Source organism: Peromyscus leucopus, chromosome 9 (genome assembly GCF_004664715.2).
Source record: "Peromyscus leucopus breed LL Stock chromosome 9, UCI_PerLeu_2.1, whole genome shotgun sequence".
Taxonomy (NCBI): Eukaryota; Metazoa; Chordata; class Mammalia; order Rodentia; family Cricetidae; genus Peromyscus; species Peromyscus leucopus.
Genome location: NC_051070.1, coordinates 65,541,473 through 65,561,859, shown reverse-complemented (window position 1 = coordinate 65,561,859; position 20,387 = coordinate 65,541,473). Strand labels below are relative to the sequence as shown.

The following is a 20,387-nucleotide window of genomic DNA, read 5'->3' as shown; positions in this document are numbered from 1 at the left end:
AGGAATAGTTTCAATATATTTTAAAGTTATTTCTAAATTATATCAACAGAACATGCACATATAAAAATCAAACACTGTCAAAACATTAATATGAAAAACAGCAGTTCTCCACAGCACTTCTAAGATGGTGTTCTTTCCATGTTTTGGGTAGTTATTTTCCCCTCAAGTTATACACTTCCACATTAAAAAGGTTTCAACTTGATTATGTATTCTGAATAGATGAGCATCTGTATATGGTAGCCAACATCCCCAGGAAAATGGGAGCAAGCATGTTCCCTGACGGCTCTCGCGTCCAGCAGTGAGTGCTGCCAGAGGAGCCAGGACATACTAGACGGTCATTTCCCCTTTGACACCCACCACATACTACATGCACCGACATGAGCCTGCTCCTCACACGTACTACAGCTCAGAGATCATCTGTCACACTGAGCTGCTTCTTTCTACACGACTTCCTCTCAGGTAAACCATACTCTGGTCCCCTGTTGATAAAAACATTTGACTATTTTTAACTATTTGTTGTTTTTTAAAAAAATCTGAAAAGATGGGGGCTGGAGAGACACCTCAGCTGTTAAGAGGACTGGCTGCTCTTCCAGAGGACTCAGGTTCAATGCCCAGCACCCACATGTCATGTCGGCTCACAATCTTCTGTAACTCTAGTTCCCGGGGACCTGACACCATCTTCCGGTCTCCGCAGGAACCAGGCACACTATGGTACATGGCAAAACATCCATATTCAGAAAATAAAAATAAATCTTTTTTTTTTTTTTTTTAATTCTGCAAAGAGTGTATGCAGACAGGAAGCAGGGCTTGTCTGGGCTAAGACGTCAGTCTGACTGCAAAGCGGCAGCGAGTCTCATCAAGGCAAGCGGAAGCACTAAGTCTTCAGAGCAGCTCTTCCAACAGCGCACCAGTCCTCAGGGCCTGTGTACTACACGCTTACTTACAAGTACACATGCAACCTATGGAGGAGAGTATAGTCCTGTCTGAGCCATTATAAAAGCTAATCAGATCTACTTTAAAAAAGCATGAGGAAGTTCTTTTCAAATACACATCTTTGAACATCTTTTATATGTGTTTAAGACAGAAAAAACACTTACCGTCCAAAATTTTATAAAATACTCTAAAACTGTTGCAGCCACAAAAAGGCAATATAGTAGGGAATACAGCAAGAACAGCATGAAGAATTTGTAATTAGTAAACCCCACACAGTTATTCACCCTAGAAGAATACAGAAAGTAACACTGTAAAACAAGACAAATCACAATATACAGAAACAGAAAGCAAAACAGGGTCTCGGGGCTGGTGGGAGAGGGGTGTAGGGAGTGTCTCACGAAACAGCTCAGCTCTGTAAGATCTGAAAATCCCGGTGCTGTACCAGAATGGGAATACAGCAGACATTACTGAGCTTACAGAGATGGTTAAGATAGTAAATTAACGTGTGACTTGGAGTCAAAAGGGGGAAAAAGGGATCAGAGAGCTTATATCATCATGACTTGGAAATAGGTCCAGGGAGAAGTAGAAAACAAACAGTATCTTAACTATGGATGTTTTTAATCAATGTTATATAGATTTTTGCAACTCTAATGTTAATTTTTAACATATCACCATCTGAAGTATTTATCAGAAAATATTTTTTTTTTTTGTTTCCGCCCGGTTTCGAACCGGGGACCTTTCGCGTGTTAGGCGAACGTGATAACCACTACACTACGGAAACTTGTAGAAAATATTTTTAAAGGAAAAAATAAAAATGTCCATATTTACATATATATATATGTATGTGTGTGTGTGTATTTATGTATGTATGTATTAGTAATTTAATTGAGCTCAAAAATAGGAATATTGGAGCAAGGTATATGGTTTTAGTCATAGAGAGCACATGCTTAGAATGTGTAGGGACCCTGGATTTAAACACCAGCACCAACAGAAAAAAAAAAAAGGATTACTAAAGAAAATAATTCTCAGTTTCCTGCTTCTAACATCCAACCGCCAACCCCTTGACTTAGGCAATCTCTACTGTTTTTCATACATATTTTTCATACATACCATGGACAGTGATGATCCATCTTAAGAACACATCTAGGAAGCAAGCATAAGAAAATTCATATAGAAAAATCCCGACTCTAATTTCTCATTGTTTTACTGAACTTAAAATATCCTCTAAAAACTAAATCTTTGAGAAACAACTGAGAACCAACAAGTAACTTCTGCCTCTTCCTTAAGCACCTTCCCAGGTCAACAGTCACAGTTTTTACACTGTGACCTCAGTTCATCACATCTGGCTCACTGCACCATACCAAATGACATCTTATTATTCAGGTCTGGGAAGACTCTTGGTCCATTAGAAGGCCCAGCTTAGACATCAGCTAAGGAGATAAACAGATGACCTCTAGTACTGTGAGCATGTGCAGATCTAGAGTATCAATCCTTACAAGTGCACACACCAGACACTACCACATGGCTTGAGATGGTTGCTTTCCTCCATTCTTTCACATCGAGCTTCCCTGTGGTGACCACTACTAACTTCATCATAAGAACACCAAAACTAAACCAAGTCCTCCTCCCTCTAGAGTCCTATTTTATACATGGAGAAAGTGAGACTACACATCTCCAGTAAAGATGAGAAACCCAACACCCAGAAACTTAACTTACAGCTTGTCTAAGAGGCTTGGATTAGTCAAGAGTTTTAAACTAACAATCTGTCCTTTACCATCCCACCTTCCCACATGAAAACAAGGATTAAAACGGAACAGATGACAACTGAAAACAATGATAGAATTTAATTCAGTGACTTTTTTTGGTTTTAATATCAACATCGATAATAAAAACCAGAAAATATCATTATAGTCTCTTTATATTGGTTTTTCGAGACAAGGTTTCTCTGTGTAGCACTGGCTGTCCTGGAACTCACTATGTAGACCAGGCTGGCCTCGAACTCAGAGATCCATGCAAATGCTGGGATTAAGGGCATGTGCCACCACACCTGTCTAAAAAGCATATTTACAATTAAAATTCTACTCAATGAGCAGAGAAAAGGTTATCAAAGTCTTCTTCTAGCATATTCTAGCTTATATAAGTATTTACATGAGTTCTATATCCATAGCAAATAATAGGAAAAGGATGAAATGGTTTTGCTAAATATGAAGAAGCATGTAAAATGTTCCTCTGTTGCCAAATTCCAGGGTTGGGTTAAAGGAAAACAATCTGAGTAACACTCACCTGTCACACGCAGAGCAGTGATGAGCCCGGTCAGGTTTAATCAACTGACACTTTTCACAATATCGGATAGCTAGAAAGGAAAAAGAAGAAGACGCTCAAAGGTGTGCAAGCTCCACTGATCTATTAAGCTTGACTTTTGGAATGTCCTCTGGAAACTGACAGTGATTCATTTAAAAATACCAAAATGCACCAAAGAGCATCTCAAATAAAATGTCAAGAGAAAAGAGGCCTCATAATGTAGTGTCCCAGAAGTTTCCAAACTAAATAAAGCAGATCCCAAGTAAGTGCCTTGCAGAATGCCAAACACCAAGACGAACAGCAGAACTAGGCAGAACTCAGGCCCACTGAATCCCACACCCAGGGCCTGGCTGACTCTAGCATAATGTCTGTAACAGGTTATCACAACTCTTCAAGACATTCGCCTTCTGTCTGCTGCCATCCTACTCTAGACCAACGACAATTCACATCTGGATCAACAAAAACATCCTTCCAACTAAAATTCTAATACATGCTTCGCTGTTGCCTAGTTCACATTCACTTGCTCCAAAAGATACTGATCGCCTATGATGTGCCAGGTAATCTCAACACAATCCCTACTTTGTGAACCTTACATACTCTATGTTCTAGGGACTAAGAGAATTGATAAAATAAACAGCACATTAGACAGCGACAGTGGGCAGTAAGGAGCATGGGAGGAGTCGAATTCACAAACATCTGGGAAAACAGAGTTAGAGGATAAGGGTGTAGCTCAGACGCAGAGTGCACAGAGCCCTAGGTTTGAAGGCCACCACCCATGTACAAGACACAGAGGTGTGAGTCTGTAACCCCAGCACCTGGGAGGCTTGAGGCAGAAGGGTCAGGAGTTCAAGGTCATTACCACCTACACCGGCAGTTTGAGGCCAATCTGGGATACATGAGATTTGAGAGACAAACAAGCAAGCAAACAAAAAACCCCACTACCTTGGAAAACAAAGACTTTAGTTTGAGGAATAGACTCAGTGACAGAAAACTGCTTGGCTTGTTTGAACAGTAATAAATACTGGGGCTGGAAAGATAGCTCAGTGGTTATAAACATTTGTACTTGCTCTTCCAGAGAGGACCATGCTTCACTTCCCAGCACTCAAGTGAGTGGCTCACAATCATCTATAACTCCAGCTCCAGACCTCTGGCTTCCCCAGTATACATATCTACATGCAGACACACACACACCCCTACACCGAGTTAAAAATAAATCTTTAAAAAGTAACAAATATGAATGCTCATTACAGCTATTTTAAATAATAAAAGAATAATCTCTTTTCTGTGAATGAGTGCTTTGCATGAATGTACATTCTGTGCAACTTGTTCATGCCTGGTAGTCTTGAAGTCCAGAAGACGGCATCAGATCCCTAGGAACTCAAATTATAGACAGTTGTGAACTCCCATGTGGGTGCTAGGAAGTCCTGGGTCCTCTGGAAGAGCAGCCAGTGATCTTAACTACTGAGCCAAGTCCCTAGGAATAATTTTATACATGAAATGGCTAAATATTTTATGGTATGTCTGTATAGTGCACAATTCTGCAGAACAAGAATTTCCCACACAAAACACATATTCCGTTAAGGAAAAGACAGCAAGCTGAAGCTGGCACCACTAATGCCAAGGCTACGTGGGTAGCAAGCGCAGGATCAGAAAGAAGCTAACCACCTCATGTCCCCTGCTTCTCCATCCTCCCTCCACTCTGCCTGTGACAGCTGTGCACATATTTAGGAACAGGGATGGGAATGAAATCAAACAGGCCCTACAAGAAAATGGGTTGGAGTTGGATGTGGTGTTGCAAGAACTTAACCCAGCACTTGGAAGGCAGAGACAGGTGGATTACCGTGAGTTCAAGGCTAGCATGATCTACATTTCGAGTTCTAGGGCTACACATTGAAATCTTGTCTAAAAGAGGGATGGAGGGAGAAAGAAAGAAAGAAAACTGTAGTTAACAAATGAGCAGATAAAGCTAAAAAAGAGTTGCAATCAAAGGAAACTTCAGTTTCTTGTATAGGGCAACCAGAAAAGGACAGTGCCAAAGACAGAAAGAGCAGGGTGTGGATGGGGTGTTCTTCCATTTGTTCAATGAACACTTGGGAGTTCCTACATATGATACATACTGCCCATTTCTAGAAGTAAAGGTGAACACAGCAAACCTGTCGCCTGCTTCCATGGCACCAGACTTTAAATGGAAATCTGTTTCCTTTTTTAAGTTTTCAAGACAGGGTTGGTTTCTCTGTGTAGTTTTGCTGCCTGTGATCTCGCTCTGTAGACCAGGCTGGCCTCGAACTCACAGAGATCTGCCTGGCTCTGCTTCCTGAGTGCTGGGATTAAAGGCGTGCACCACCACCGCCCAGCTGGAAATCTGTTTTCTATGAGTTTGAAGGTTCAAATAATAACTCATTCAAGTACAAGTATCCTTCCACAACTGGAAACACAAGAATGGCTTTGCTTGTATGGGTAGGTACTTAACTGAAAGGCATAAACGCAGGTGAAAGAGGAAGCCTAAGTCAAGGTTCCTAGGATGTGCTGGGGCAAAATGTCAGATCCCTCTGAATTCACAGGGGTGAGAAGCTTCTGTGTTGATAAAATGTGCCAGAAATGAAGATCCACTGAAGAGCTACCTGGGCCCCCTTCTTAGGCTGTGAAACTACTGAAACAATGGATGCCAAGAAATGGGAATTTCTCCAGCGATCTCCTGCAGGGAGAAGGAAGGCTGAGGTCTTGGGACAGCCAGAAGAGGAACTTGTCTCCCAGGATTTACTAGGCAGAGGACCTTACAGAGAGATGGAGCTGTAGAGAGGTGCAGAGCCACACCTTGACCAGGACTGCTTGGTCTCATATTTAAACTTTACCCTCATGTTAGGACCTCAAAGATGGACTTGGGATCTTGTTGTGTCTCTTCCCAATGTGGACACATGGAATAAACCTCAGGGGAAAATATTCTGATTTTTAATTTAATTTGTTTATTAAAGACAGGCAGCCGAGCCTGGCACGTAGGGCTGCCAAGGCAATGTTGACATGAAACTGTGTGTACAGCTGCAACTCCACCTAATCCCTGGCACAGAGCACAACACTTGGCGGGTTACTGCATAGGATTGATTCCAAGTTAAGAAGAAAACTATGAAACACAATGAATGATCACAATGTGGTGGTGTCAGAACTTCATGGTTCAAAATCACAGCTGAGGGCAGGGGCTATATCCCAGTGGTAGAGTGCTTGTCTAGCCTTTGAGAGGCCCTGAGTTCAATCTGTATCACCACAGGGGGTAGGGAGGTAGTAACTGAAAAGACAATACAGAAAGAAAAGGGATAAGACACTCAGGTAGAGTTAAGAAACAGAACACAGCCAGATCTGCCTTTAACCCTAGCTCTTTTGGAGGCTGAGTCAGAGGCAGGCAGATCTCTTTAAGTTCAAGGCCAGCCCAGCCTACAAAGTGAGTTCCAAGACAGCCAGGGCTATATAGAAAGACCCTGTCTCAAAAATATAGAAGAAACTGACTGGCCTTTAATTTGCTCAATCCATCTGCCTTAATACCCTGAGTACTAGAATTACAGGCAAGAAACCATGCTGAGGCCTAGTTAACAGACAAGTTTTTATATCAATGGTTCTTTATCTTTAGGGGAGTGGTTCTCAACCTTCCTAATGCTGTGACCCTTTAATACAATTCCTCATGATATGGTGACCCCCAACCATAAAATTATTTTTGTTGCTACTTCATAACTGTAATTTTGCTAGTTATGAATCATAATTTAAATCACTGTTTTCTGATGGTCTTAGGCAACCCCTGTAAAAGGGTCATTTGACCCCCTAAAGGGGTTGTAACCCACAGGTTGAGAAACATTGCTTTAGAGGCACATGTGTTAGTTCAAAACTGGGTGATCTCAGCTAGGTATGGTAACACAGGTCTTTAATCCCAGCACTCAGGAGACAGAGGGAGGTGGATCTCTGTGAGTTCTAGGCTAGCCAGAGCTACATAATTAGACTGTCTTAAAAAAATTTAAAAAAAAAAAAAAAAGCCACATGGTGGCACACAAACCTTTACTCCCAGCACTCGGGAGGCAGAGGCAGATAGACCTCTGAGTTGGAAGCCAGCCTGGTCTACACAGTGACTTCCAGGACAGCCAGGGCTACACAGAGAAACCCTGTGTCAAAAAGACAAACACAAAACAAAACAAACAAAAAACCTTGCTGTTTTGAAAACTATACACTGCCCAAATTTTATAAAACTTAGGAATTCATAAACCCACTGAAAATATGGACCAGCATTAAAAACATCTAATATATAGAAGTACAATCACTATTATAAACCAGTTGTTTCAAAATTCTACATAAAATAAAAAGGACTGTTTAGAATTAGCTGTCATTTTTTGGAAATGAAATTTGCTAAAAACTTCATCACATGCTGAGATGCACACTTGAGTGTCTATCTCATCTCATTTACTATTTCTACAGACCCAGAAGTGGACGATTATTCTCACGGTGAAATGAAGAACCTGAGACAGGACAGGAGCAGGGGACGGAGGGTTCTCATCCTTGCTGGCTAAGAACGAAGAAAACCTCACAAACAACTACATGAACCACATCACCGTCAAAGTGCACACTCTCGTCTCATATGGCCGTGTACAGTACAGTGCCTCTGGCTTTCTGAACTCTTTTTATCTCTCCCTCTCCCTCTCTCTCTTTTTTTTTCCGAGATGGGGTTTCTCTGTGTAGGTTTGGCACTCACTCTGTAGACCAGGCTGGCCTCGAACTCACAGAGATCCGCCTGCCTCTGACTCCTGAGGGCTGAGATTAAAGGCGTGCGCCACCTTACTCAGTTTGTTTTTATCTTTTCAGTCTGAAATCTGTACAAAGTACCTCATAAATCACCTAACACTCTCATTTATTAAAAAAAAAAAGTTTACCAAAACACCTTTACCTAATCTCTTAGAAGTTTTTAACAACATAACTTCAAAACCCAGACAGAGAAAAGTAACTCCTTCCCAAGAAGCCCACACCTACTCTTGTGTGCACAGCAGTCTTTCTAAGCCTGAACCCTCTCTAGCACTAGTGTGTATCTATATTTTTTATTTTTAATTATTGTATGTGTGTGTTCACTGGAGTATGTGCATGTGGGCACAGGTGCCTGTGGTGGCTGGAAGAGGGCACTGGTTTCCCCTGGAGCCCCATGCTGTGGAGACTGGGAACCAAAGTCAGGGCCTCCACAGGAGCAGAAAGAACGCTTAACCTATCACTGACCCATCCCGAAAGCCCCATAAACCTTTTTCTTAATAAACATCAACTCCGTTTCACATGGACTCATCCCGAAACTCTGATGTAAGTCACAGGTGCCGACTTGACCTTAAAGCCTCTCAAAGAACCCTGGAGAGGGCACTGCTGGCAGCATCAGGCCCTGACTTCTGCTGCTACTGACGTAACGCAACTGTTTAAGTGACTTCCGCAGCACTAGTAAGGAAAACAGGAGGGTTTAGTCTACATTAGATGGTGTTTGTTTTGCTTTTCTTGTTGTTCTTATTGTTGTTGTTTGTTTTGTTTTGTTTGAGAGAGGGTTTCTCTGTGTAGCCCTGACTGTCCTGGAACTCACTTTGTAGACCAGGCTGGCATCGAACTCACAGATCTGCCTGGCTCTGCCTCCTGAGTGCTGGGATTAACAGTGTGTGCCACCACACCCAGCTTACAATAGACTATCGTGTACTTTAATATGCTAATTCGATCTCTTACCATGTGTTGTCTGTGTGTGTGTGGTATGGTTTATGTATAGTGCACGCTCATGTGGAGACCAGTCTGTCCTCTATTGTCTTGACACAGGATCTACTAAGCAGGAAGCCAGCTGTTTTGGCTGGGGCTCTCAGGAAGTGCCTGACCCACCCTGCAGGCTTACAGACACTCACTGCAACCCTGGGATTTTTACATGGATGCCAGGGGGTCAAACTCAGGCTAGCACGGCAATCATCTCACCCCGAGCCATCTCTCCAACCCACTGTCCTGTTTTAATCTTGAAATCCCAATCCCCCCCCATAATACTGCAGATAATTAAAACCTTCTTCTTATTATTATTAAAAGACAGAGTCCTCATTATGTAACTGTGGCTAGCCTAGAACTCACTATGTAAGACCTGTCAAGATTTATACGCAGCCCCAAAAGTAAGCTCCCTTTATGTGCACGTCACTGAGAAGCCCGCTGGGTTCTGAAGTTAAGAGCACTTGGATTCAAATTCTGTTTTCTTCACATACAGCCTTGTGTGATCACAGTAATTCAACCTGTGTCACTAGGGATTCAATTTGACAAACTACTGCCATCCTGAGTCATAGTACAGGAACTCTGAGTCATCACGGTTGGCTTTTCCTGCAGTCTGCTACCATGCTATAAATGGACTAATCATGTGGATCTTTATAATTACATTCAAACGCCTGCATTGTACCTGACTCCATCCGAGCCCTGCAGAGGCCACAGCAGGGGGATCTAGTCCAAGGCCAGTCTAAGCTACACAACTTAGGCTACGTCACCCTAGTCAATTCCGTGTTGCTACTGCGTAGGCCCATGCTTCCTTCAGAAAGTCCCTCGATAACCCCCAACCTGTGCTGACTTCTCTGCTGCTTTTCACTGGTCTCACAGCACCTTGGGCTAGTTCTCACTATTGGGACAAGATTATCCTAGGACAGTGTCTTACTTTCCCATGTATACATGGGACTACAGTATCTACCCCATGGGTTACTGTGCTTTTAAGTGAGTTTTTATGTATAGAACTCAAACCATTAAGATGCTATTATTTATAATTAAAACAATTTTCTATAGCAATGTGACCAGCTCAGCACCTCTGACTCCTCTCTATCAGAGTTAAATAAACCCAGAGAAAGGAAGCTGCTGTCTCAATTGACTCTTAGGAAGAGCAGTCTCAGAGGAAGCAGGCAGGTTGGAACCAGGCAAATGAACTGTCCTATTAGGGTCGCTATTGCTGTGATGACACACCATGACCAAAGCAAGTTGGGGAGAAAGAGTTTATTTGGCTTACACTTCCACATCCATAGTCTCATCAGTGAAGAAAGCCAGGACAGGAACTCAAACAGGGCAGGAACCTGGAGGCAGGAGCTGATGCAGAGGCCATGGAGGGGTGCTGCTTACTGGCTTGCTCAGCCTGCTTTCTTATAGAACCCAGGACCACCAGCCCAAGGTTGACCCCACCCACAATGGCCTGGGCCCTGCCCCATCAACCACAAATTAAGAAAACGCTCGACAGGCTGGCCCACAGCCCCATCTTCTGGAGACATTTTCTCAAGCGAAGCTCCTCCTCTCCGATGATCCTAGCTTGTGCCATGTTGACATCAAATGAGCCAGCACACAGTTGATAGTTCATGGCCTCACAAAGTCTTATTTTGGTCAATTTCTTCCCGACTGTCTTTACTTCTTGCCATTTTCATACATTCTTGACTTCTTTTTATTATTATTCAGGACATAGAATAGCTAAATTCAAACCAGAATTCTCAGATGATAGTGAATTAGGAACAATACCTGAAAGCTTTAGTTAAGAAGGCTAATTGTTAGGTGGAAACAGGCAGCAAGACAAACTAAACCCAGATCACATTAGAGTGAACCCCTCGAAGAACCGAATTAATCCATTTACATCTGAAACACCACACGAGGTACACTAAACGGGCCCCATGTGTCTGGTGTGCCGTTCAGGGACCAGTCCAGCCAAGCAGATCTAACCTGCCAGAGACACCTTTACACTCCTCCGCCGAGTTCACCCACTTCGCTTACCTTTCGAAGCGGATGTGGTGTAGACGGGCAAGTCTCTTGCGGCTCTTCTCAGAATGTCTTGCTGTCTTTCTTGGCTGAACTCTTTCTCATAACGTTCTTTTTCAGAGTTTGACAAGTAGAACTAGAGAGAGAGAGAGAACTACTCAATTACAGTTCTCAGCCCGTGTGCTGAGAAAAAGTCTTCTCTAAAAGAGGGGGAGGATCCCCAAATACTCTGTCTGCTTCATGAAAACAAAACTTGTTTCCAACTTAACTTTATGTACATTCTAACAAAACAGCACAGGTTAAAAGTGTTAAACTGGGCAGTGGCGCACGCCTTTAATCCCAGCACTCAGGAGGCAGCGGCAGGCGGATCTCTGTGAGTTCAGGGCCAGCCTGGGCTACAGAGTGAGTTCTAGGACAGCTGGGGCTATACAGAGAAACCCTGTCTTGGAAAAAAAATTAGTACTTCCTACTAATGACAGGAGAGGGCAGGAATTCCATTATTTTTACACCTTTGCCTTTTACAGATAAAATAAAAATCCTTAATTAAAAATAGTTTAACACATCTTTTCATTCAGTAAAAAAGTACTGGGGACTGGGGAATGTGGCTTAGTGGTAGGATGACTGCTGGTGACACCAAGTCTTTTTTCTTTTTTATAACTTACTATCAACTAGGTGTGGTGGCTCATGTCTGTAATCCTAGTACTTGGAAGGCGGCCTGAAAGGACTGCCATGAGTGAATTCCTGGGCTACAGAGTATCTCATCCGACAAAAGAAAATTATATAATGATACAGACAAAATTCAAATAAGCCAAGTGTTTTCTTCTTCACTTGCATATGTTTATACAGATGGTGGTATATGTATGTATTCATGGTGTGTATATGCACATATATGCTAATGCTGTATACATGTGCATGTGTGTAGAGGCCAGTGTTTTCCTCAATTTCTATTTTCTGAGCCAGAGTCTCTCTCTTTTTTGGGGGAGGGGCACCGACAACAGGACAGAGTTTCTCTGTGTAACTCACTTTGTAGACCAGGCTGCCAGGCTAACCTCTGCCTGCAAGTGCTGGAATTAAAGGCATGAGCCACCACCATCTTCTCCCCAGACCCCTTTTCCTCCACTCTTTTTTTTTTTTTTTTTTTTTTTTTTGAGACAGGGTTTCTCTGTGTAGCTTTGGAGCCCTGGCTGTCCTGGAACTCTCTCTGTAGACCAGGCTGGCTTCGAACTCAGAGATCTGCCTGCCTCTGCCTCCTAAATGTTGGGAATAAAGGCGTGCGCCACCACCGCCCTGCTCTCTCGAATCTGTCTTTTCACCTGTTCATCCCAATGCTCCCTGGGCTTAGAGGTCATGATTCAGATGCCCCATTTAGGGCTGAGCACTAGCAAATCATTTCTTCTCAGAGCTTTGAGCGGTTGTGTGTCTGCCGGAAATGCTGCCATCTTCTACAAAAAGAAGCTTCTCTAGCCAGAGTTAAGTTCTAGAGAAATTTTTAATTTTTACAAGGATAGACAAAGGTTGATATGCTCCGGTGATAATGAGATCCCTGGTAAGGAGTCCCATGCTTCAATGAGATCAAACACACTTTTCTTTTTTTTTTTTTCTTTTTTTCTTTTAATTACATGTAGGTATATGCCTGCATGTGGGCATATGCATGTTAGTGTAGGTGTTAGCGGAGGCCAGAAGTACTGGAGCTGGAATTATAGGCTTTTGGCACCATCTGTCATGGGTGCTGGGAATTGAACCCGGGTCCTTTGGAGAGCAGGCCATGCTCTTACCTGCTGAGCTCTCTCTCCAGCCCCATCATTTTTCATTTTTAAAAAGCCAACCAACTGTGCTGTTCTCTCCAGAATTACCAGGGCTCATCACCTCATCTATAATCTCTTTTCCTCAACGAGATACTCCTTTCAGAGGTGTTTCTGGCTTTACGTTGTTTTTTTTATTGGGGCGGGGGGCTTAAGAGTAGTTTTTCATATAATGTGTCATATTCTTCCCCTTCCAAACGCCTAGATCCTCCTTACCTCCCTACCAACTTTACGTTCTTCCTTTCTCTCTTAAAACAAACAAACAAATAAACAAAAAACCGCAGCCAAAAATCAAAACGACCTAAAAAGAGGAAAAATACCAAACCAAAGCAACAACAAAATACACAAAAAACATCATGGAGTCCTCTAGTTTATTTCTTTTTTGTTTGTTTTTTTGAAACAGGGTTTCTCTGTGTAGCGTTTGGAGCCTGTCCTGGAACTTGCTCCGTAGACCAGGCTGGCCTCGAACTCACAGAGATCCGCCTGTCTCTGCCTCCCAAGTGCTGGCATTAAAGGCGTGTACCACCAACACCCGAGTTAGTTTATTTTTGAGACAGGGTTGTGCTATGCAGCTCAGGCTGGCCTGGAACCAGCTATGTAGCCAAGGCTGGCCTTGAATGTACAATCCTCTTTCCTCTGCATTCCCAGTGCTGGGATTATGGGCCACTAAGGCCAGCTGGGTTCATTTTAGAAACATTTTCCTACCAAGTACCAGTTCAGTTGCTCTTCTTTCTATGTTCTCCCAGGGCCTCCCATCTTCCAGGTGTCTCTCCACAGCAATAGAAACTCTTAAGACAAGGGGATAAGGTCTTACTGCATCCAAGGCTGGCTTTGGATCTGCAATCTTTCTGCTGAAAGCTCTATTATTGGCAGTGTACCATACCCAGCTTAGAGAAGCGGCTTAATCACCTTTGCTATTCTAAATTTCAGTGAAGGAAGAATTCATCTGTGTCAAGGCAAGAGAGATACCAGTTGCAAAACCTACTGCGTTTAAATGTTTACCTGTATTATTTTCCAAATGCATCCTCAAGCAGAGAAATGCAGTCACAGCAAGGTGAACCCTGAGTAACTGTGTTCCATAGCACATGTGATTTAGATATAGCACATTTTTTCATGGCTGAGAAAATATGATAGAAGAGTTTCTAAAAACCAATCCTAATTCCCTAACTCAATTCCAATCCTCAACTTTTTACTCCAGTGTTTTAAGAAAATCCAGCATGCCAGAAAAGTGTTAGTACAATTAAACATTTACTACGCTGTCAGTAAACTATGCTGAGAACAAGCCAATGACTCACATTCACATTACCAAGAGATTTTACAAATGGAAACAACAAATGTATCATGCAAGGTTTTAACATAGGCAACACAGGAAATATCATTGCGTAATCAGTTAAAACATTTGACAATTTGACAACATAAAATTTACCTCTTTGGAGGGGCTAGCGGGAGATGTGAATATTGTCATCCAATAGGACCATACAAACATAACAAAGAACAGATGGAAAGCCACAAGGTAAACAACGGTCTTTCCTGGTAAATAAAAACAAACAATATTTCATTGAGTCCAGGTAGAAACAAGAAAATGTACTACATTACAACAGTATGGTCACAAGACCTGATTTAATAAAAACCTTCATTTAAATATCAAATACATAAACTCCTTTATCTATATGATACAACAGTAAGAGACATTAAGAAATATTCTATCCTTGCATTTCAGGATGTAAAGTTATAAAATAAACTTTATTTATAAACTACATTTGGCGAGCCTTGATTGCATTCATTGCTGAGGATCTGAGCTAAAAACACGTTTGCACATGCTTACACACTGGGTTTGGGTTCCTTTCTTCCTTGCTTGAGACAGGGTCTCTCTACACAGCCCAGGCTGGCCTGCACTCACTGTGTAGACCAGGCTGGCCTCCAACTCTACCTTCTGAGTGCTGGGGTTAAAAGAATGTGCCACCAACCTCAACTGGGTTTGAATTTTTGTTCTGTTTGTTTTTTGAGAGTTTCTCTGTGTGACAGCCCTGGCTAATCCTGGAATTTACTTTGTAGACCAGGCTGACCTTGAGCTCAGAGATTCATCTGCCTCTGCCTCCAAAATGCTGGGATTAAAGTCATGCACCACCACTGCTGGCCTGAATTTTTGGAAGAGAGTTTTTGACAGGCTGGCCTTGAACTTACTATGTAGTCCAAGCTGGCCTGGAACTCATGACGCTCCTGCCTCTGCTTCTCTCGTGCTAGGACGGTTAGAGTGCTAGTGTAACAACGCGCACGCACCCACAGCTGGCCACTCACTGTAACTTACAGTTTTCCTTAAATGTTAATTCTCAAAGACTTAAAAATTACTTAAAAGGACACATCACTACGAACATTAAGCCAAGGGGAATTGGAAACAGAAAGTAAAAAAAGTTTTTACTATCACCAAAAATAATGAATAAAGCTGAGTAGTAACTCAATTACTGTCTGGGTTAGAGTATTCTGAAATTTATTCTCTTGTTCAACACAGGCTAACAAGAAAAAGCTAGCCACTGTGAATTTCTACCATAGTCTTTTCCAAGTAGATTAGTGTCATATTTGACATCTGGGACTCTAACTATCAACTCACCGATGTAATGCTGAGCCTTTTGTTATGTTCTGTAGTTTTTCTATTGGAAACAAGTAGGGTTAGGTGTTTTTGTTGTTGTTTTGTTTTGTTTTTGTAGTTTTTTGAGACAGGGTTTCTCCATGCAGTTTTGGTGCCTGTCCTGAATCTCGCTCTGTAGACCAGGCTGGCCTCGAACTCACAGAGATCCGCCTGGCTCTGCCTCCCGAGTGCTGGGATTAAAGGCGTGCGCCACCACCGCCCAGCTAGGGTTAGTTTTTCTAAGGGAGAACCACTGACCAGAGCTAAACTCTTTTTTTTTTTTTTTTTTGGTGTGAAATGTTCCACATATACACTCTGAAGATAACAAGTTTGAACTCGACTCATCTCTAAAGTCAGATTAAATGTCATCTCCTCCTCAAAAGTTCTCTCCATTCTCAGAACTTCATTTCTAAAGTTCCTCACTTCTGTCACGGGCAATTGTTCTCCTCCACTTTCTCAGTCAGCATTCACTAGTCAGTTCTATTTCCTTCCCTGCCAGCATCTGAATTGGAAACCCTAATCACGACTTCCTTCTGTATGCAAGCACTCTTCCTTTCCATCCCCACTAATATGCCGTCCACACTAGAAATGGCGGCTTCTCAGCGAGCTGCGTTTCTCTGTGGTCTGTCCCCTCCAGGCCAAACGTTGTGGTCTATCCCGTCGACTCAGAAAACACTACCTCGTTGGGTTTTCCTTTGGAAACACATTTGGGAGCTTAGGTCCCTTCTCTAACACCAGCTCTGAGGCTGTTCAATCACTGGCAAGTGGTACTGAACCAGTACTTCCTGTATTAATTTTTCCCCACATCAATCAAGCTAGAAGTCATCTATAGCAGTGGTTCTCAACCTGTGGGCCACAACCTTTTCGACAAGTCTCTACCTCCAAAACTATTGCCATTACAATTCATAACAGTAGCAAGATTATAGTTATGAAGTAGCAACAAAAATAATTTTATGACTGGGGGTCACCATGACACAAGAAATTGTATTAAAGGGCCACACTGTTAGGAAGGTGAGAACCGCTGGTCTATACAGTATAGTTTTAAGACAGATGTCAACACCAAAGTACTTTAAACTTCTTAATTACTTATAACTAAGACTAGCATAAACAAACTCTTCTTTGAACATCTACTATTCCTTCAGGAAATTTCTACACTCCATGCACACAAAATAGTTCGCTTTAAGACACATTTCCAGCTAAATAAAATTAAGCTCTTAGCACAATGCCTAGGATACAATTAATACACAATAACTAGAAATGAAAGAAAATAGTGCTTTTAACTGAATTCAAATTCAGGTGATTTGTGGTTTTTTTCTTTGGGGGAGCTGGAGGGCTAAGGACTATATACGGTCGTGTGTGTGTGTGTGTGTGTGTGTGTGTGTGTGTGTGTGTGTGTGTGTGCGCGCGCACTGCCCTTCTGTACTCTCTCCCCCCACCCCCCCTTTTTTTTTTCTGAGACAGGGTTTCTCTGTGTAGCCCAGGCTGGCCTCAAACTCAGAGATCCACCTGCCTCTGCTCCTGAGTGTTGGCATTAAAGGCGTGCACCACCATTGGAGGCAACAGGGTCTTGATATATAGCTTGGGTTGGTCCTAAACTCACTGTGTAGACAAGGCTGGCCTAAAACTCATAATGCTCTTGGTCTCAGCCTCTCAAGTGCTGAGATTGTGTTCCACCACACCCAGGTTGTGTGATGTTAAAAGGCAGACTTCTAGTCACATATAAAAGGGGGCTGGCAGGATGGCTCAGCAGAGGAAGGAGAGTACCAACCCCAAAGTCGTCTTCTTCCACTGATCTACTCACGTGCATGCGCTCATGTGTACACACACACAATGTAAATATCAATACATAAAGTAAAATATCTGCAAACAAATTAAAGCTCTAAGAAAAATCTGAATCTATAAATCAAAGTCTGTGTTCAAAAATCACCTGTGACTCAATGTGTCATAAAACTTCAAGATAGCCTTTAACAAAAAGGAAAAAGAAAATATTCTTTAAGACATGGTTTAAAAAAAAAATCAAGACATACATAATAGTACAAAAGAGAACTTTGAAAATATAATGTCAAGGCTGAGCAGATGGTACACGCCCGTGACACCAGTGTTTGGAAGCTGAGTATGGTATATATGTCTGTAACTTCACCATTTGAAGACAAAGGCCAGAGAATCTGAAGTTTAAGATACAAAGCACGTCCTGGCAAGCTGGAACTATATGAAAGACCCTGCCTCAAAATGAACAAAACAAAATCTTCAGAAATTCCCTGCATTTGGTGTCTATACTTTCAACACATGTAGAATAATCCTGCACTGAAGAAAGACAGGACTACCAACACTGAATGTGTCTCTTCTGTTACTGAAAATTAGACTTAAGGGCAACTTTAAATAATCAGGCATGACTATCTCCAGGAATAAGACTAAATATTAGGCCACGAGTGGTGGCACATGCCTTCAGTACCAGGACTTGGGAGGCAGAAGCAAGTGGATATCTGTGAGTTCAAGGTCAGCCTGCTCTACAAGGTGAGTCCAGGACATCCAGAGCTACACAGAGAAACCCTGTCTTGAAAAACCAAAAATAAGAGAAAATTAAAAATATTAATAACTGTTAATTGTTCGATTTTTTCAACTGTTTTAGAATCCTCTGGGATTCAGTATGTTAAAATTTAATTTTAGTGGTGAAGTTTTACTTCAATGGTACTACTAAAGTTTTCTTTAATTCTAATGAAATTCTTAGAAAAGCTCTTCCCCCCCTAGGCATTGTTTGACTGGTCACTATAAACTCTTATTCCCTTGACCTATTACAAATTTAAAGTCTGGTTATTTGATTAAATATCTGTGAGTAATAACGTGCTGTTTTGAACAAATACATGAACAATGGAACGATCCCTAGGATTTAGGCATTATGAAAGCAGATCTCAAGCGGGGCGGTGGTGGCGCACGCCTTTAATCCCAGCACTCGGGAGGCAGAGGCAGGCGGATCTCTGTGAGTTCGAGGTCAGCCTGGGCTACCAAGTGAGTTCCAGGAAAGGCGCAAAGCTACACAGAGAAACCCTGTCTCGAAAAACCAAAAAAAAAAAAAAAAAAAAAAGAAAGCAGATCTCCTCTCACTCCAGTGAAGACTGCTACTAGAATTGAAATAGACAGAGCTCTGAGGAACACACAAGGTAGCAATGCACAAATTTACAGAGTAGTCCTGGGAGCCTTACAAAACATGGCGAAGTTAGTCATTTAAGATACTGTGTACCTGGGAAGAAACACAGCATTCTCTCCTTTTAGTGACTTAAAAGTTAAAGATACACATTATCTTTTAGGAAAACAAAAACACACGTACTCACCACTAAATAAAAAGTACACGGTTATAAGAGACTCTACTTAAAATGAAGCTAAGAGACTCTTACCTGTTTCTCCTTTTCCAGAAATAGTAACTAGAAGAAAAAATATGAAAAAATATACTTTATACATTAATTTTATTTCAAGTTGAATTTAATTACCTTATTTCATCTTCATAAAACTTCGAAAACATTCTTTATCATTAACAATACAACTACTTAAAATTTTTAGACCTCTTTAAACTTCAGGTGTGTTGATGGAGCTCTTTAGTGCTTTCCTTAATCCCACAGTAAGAAAAGGACTGTTCCTTCATTAGAATACAGTACACCTTACCAACCTCTTTCTGAAAACTATCCTCAAAAAATTCTTCTGGGCCTGGGAGATGGCTCAGTCTGTAAAGTTCTGGCTGCAAAAACATAGGGTCATGTGCTGTGGGACGTCTTTCTGTACGCTGTGAATAAACACAGGGCCATGTGCCTGTCCCCAGCCCCCATGTGCTGTGGGACGTCTTTCTGTATGCTGTGAATATGTGCTGCTCTCACTGGTTGATAAATAAGGCTGTTTGGCCAATGGTGAGGCAGAATAAGGTTAGGCAGGACATTCAAACTGAGGATGGAGATAAACAAGCATCGATCGAGTTGGGGTCGAAGCCGCAAGACACCCAAGAAGCAAGATGTGAAAGAACTGGTAAGCCACAGGCCATGTGGTGATACAATATGTAAGAGCTAGCTAGTAATAAGCCTGAACCATTGGTCAAACATTCATAATTAATATAAGCTTCTGTGTGTTAATTTGGGACCAGGCGAAGGGTACAGAAAGGCTCCGCCTCCAGTTAGTTACACCATGTGCTGGAGGCAAGCATATATAATCCTAATTCTGGGTATTAGTTACAGGCAGATCACTGGCTGGCCAGCCAACCCAGCCCAATCAGTGACATTCAGGATGGGGTATAAGAGGAGACATCTGGACAAGGCTGGATGAAAAGAGAGAACATAATACAAACCAAGGTGGATAGTTCCTGAGGGAAGATGTCCAAGACTGACCTCTGGCCTACACACATATTCCTATTTCCTTTTAACTGACACACAGTAATCATACATTATTTAGGGAAATAGTGTAATAATTCATGTATACATGTAAAGCTCTCAAATTAGGGTAGTCAACACAGAAAAGGTACTCCCTCTTCCATCTTTTTCCATTCTGTACTATTTTTAAAGTTTTTATTAGCCAGGTGTGATAGCACACATCTTTAATCCCCAAACTCAGGAGGCAAAGGCAGGTGGATATCTGTGAGTTCAAGGCCAGCCTGGTCTATAAAGCGAGTTCCAGGAAAGCCAGAACTACACAGAGAAACCCTGTCTTTTAAAAATAAAACTAAAATGAAATGAATAAATATTAATAACTTAACTGTTCAATTGTTTTAGAATCCTCTGTATGTTAAAAATCCTTGTATGTTAAAATCTAATTCTATTTTTAAAGTTTTACTTCAATGGTATTACTAAAGTTTTCTTTAATTCTAATGAAATTCTTAGAAAAGCTCTTTCCCCCTAGGCATTGTTTGACTGGTCACTATAAACTCTTGTATTCCCTTGACCTAATGTTACAAATTTAAAGTCTGGTTATTTGATTAAATATCTGTGAGTAATAACATGCTATTT

At 41.8% G+C, this 20,387-nt stretch overlaps 1 protein-coding gene and 1 non-coding gene across 6 annotated transcripts in view; both read right to left on the bottom strand.

Moving 5' to 3' along the window:
- Zdhhc20 (zinc finger DHHC-type palmitoyltransferase 20) overlaps positions 1 to 20,387 on the bottom strand; it is a 67,392-nt gene that overhangs the window by 24,220 nt on the left and 22,785 nt on the right. For all 5 annotated transcript variants that reach the window (XM_028870401.2, XM_028870399.2, XM_028870397.2 and 2 more), the window contains 6 exons: positions 18,798 to 18,824; positions 14,206 to 14,309; positions 10,993 to 11,113; positions 3,217 to 3,286; positions 2,044 to 2,076; positions 1,098 to 1,218 (listed from right to left, as the gene is read on the bottom strand). In XM_028870401.2, the coding sequence (XP_028726234.1) occupies positions 1,098 to 1,218; positions 2,044 to 2,076; positions 3,217 to 3,286; positions 10,993 to 11,113; positions 14,206 to 14,309; positions 18,798 to 18,824 (476 nt within the window). The remainder of the gene's footprint in view (positions 1 to 1,097; positions 1,219 to 2,043; positions 2,077 to 3,216; positions 3,287 to 10,992; positions 11,114 to 14,205; positions 14,310 to 18,797; positions 18,825 to 20,387) is intronic.
- Positions 1,642 to 1,714, bottom strand: Trnav-aac. The gene has a single exon. It is a non-coding gene; the product is annotated as a tRNA-Val (tRNA).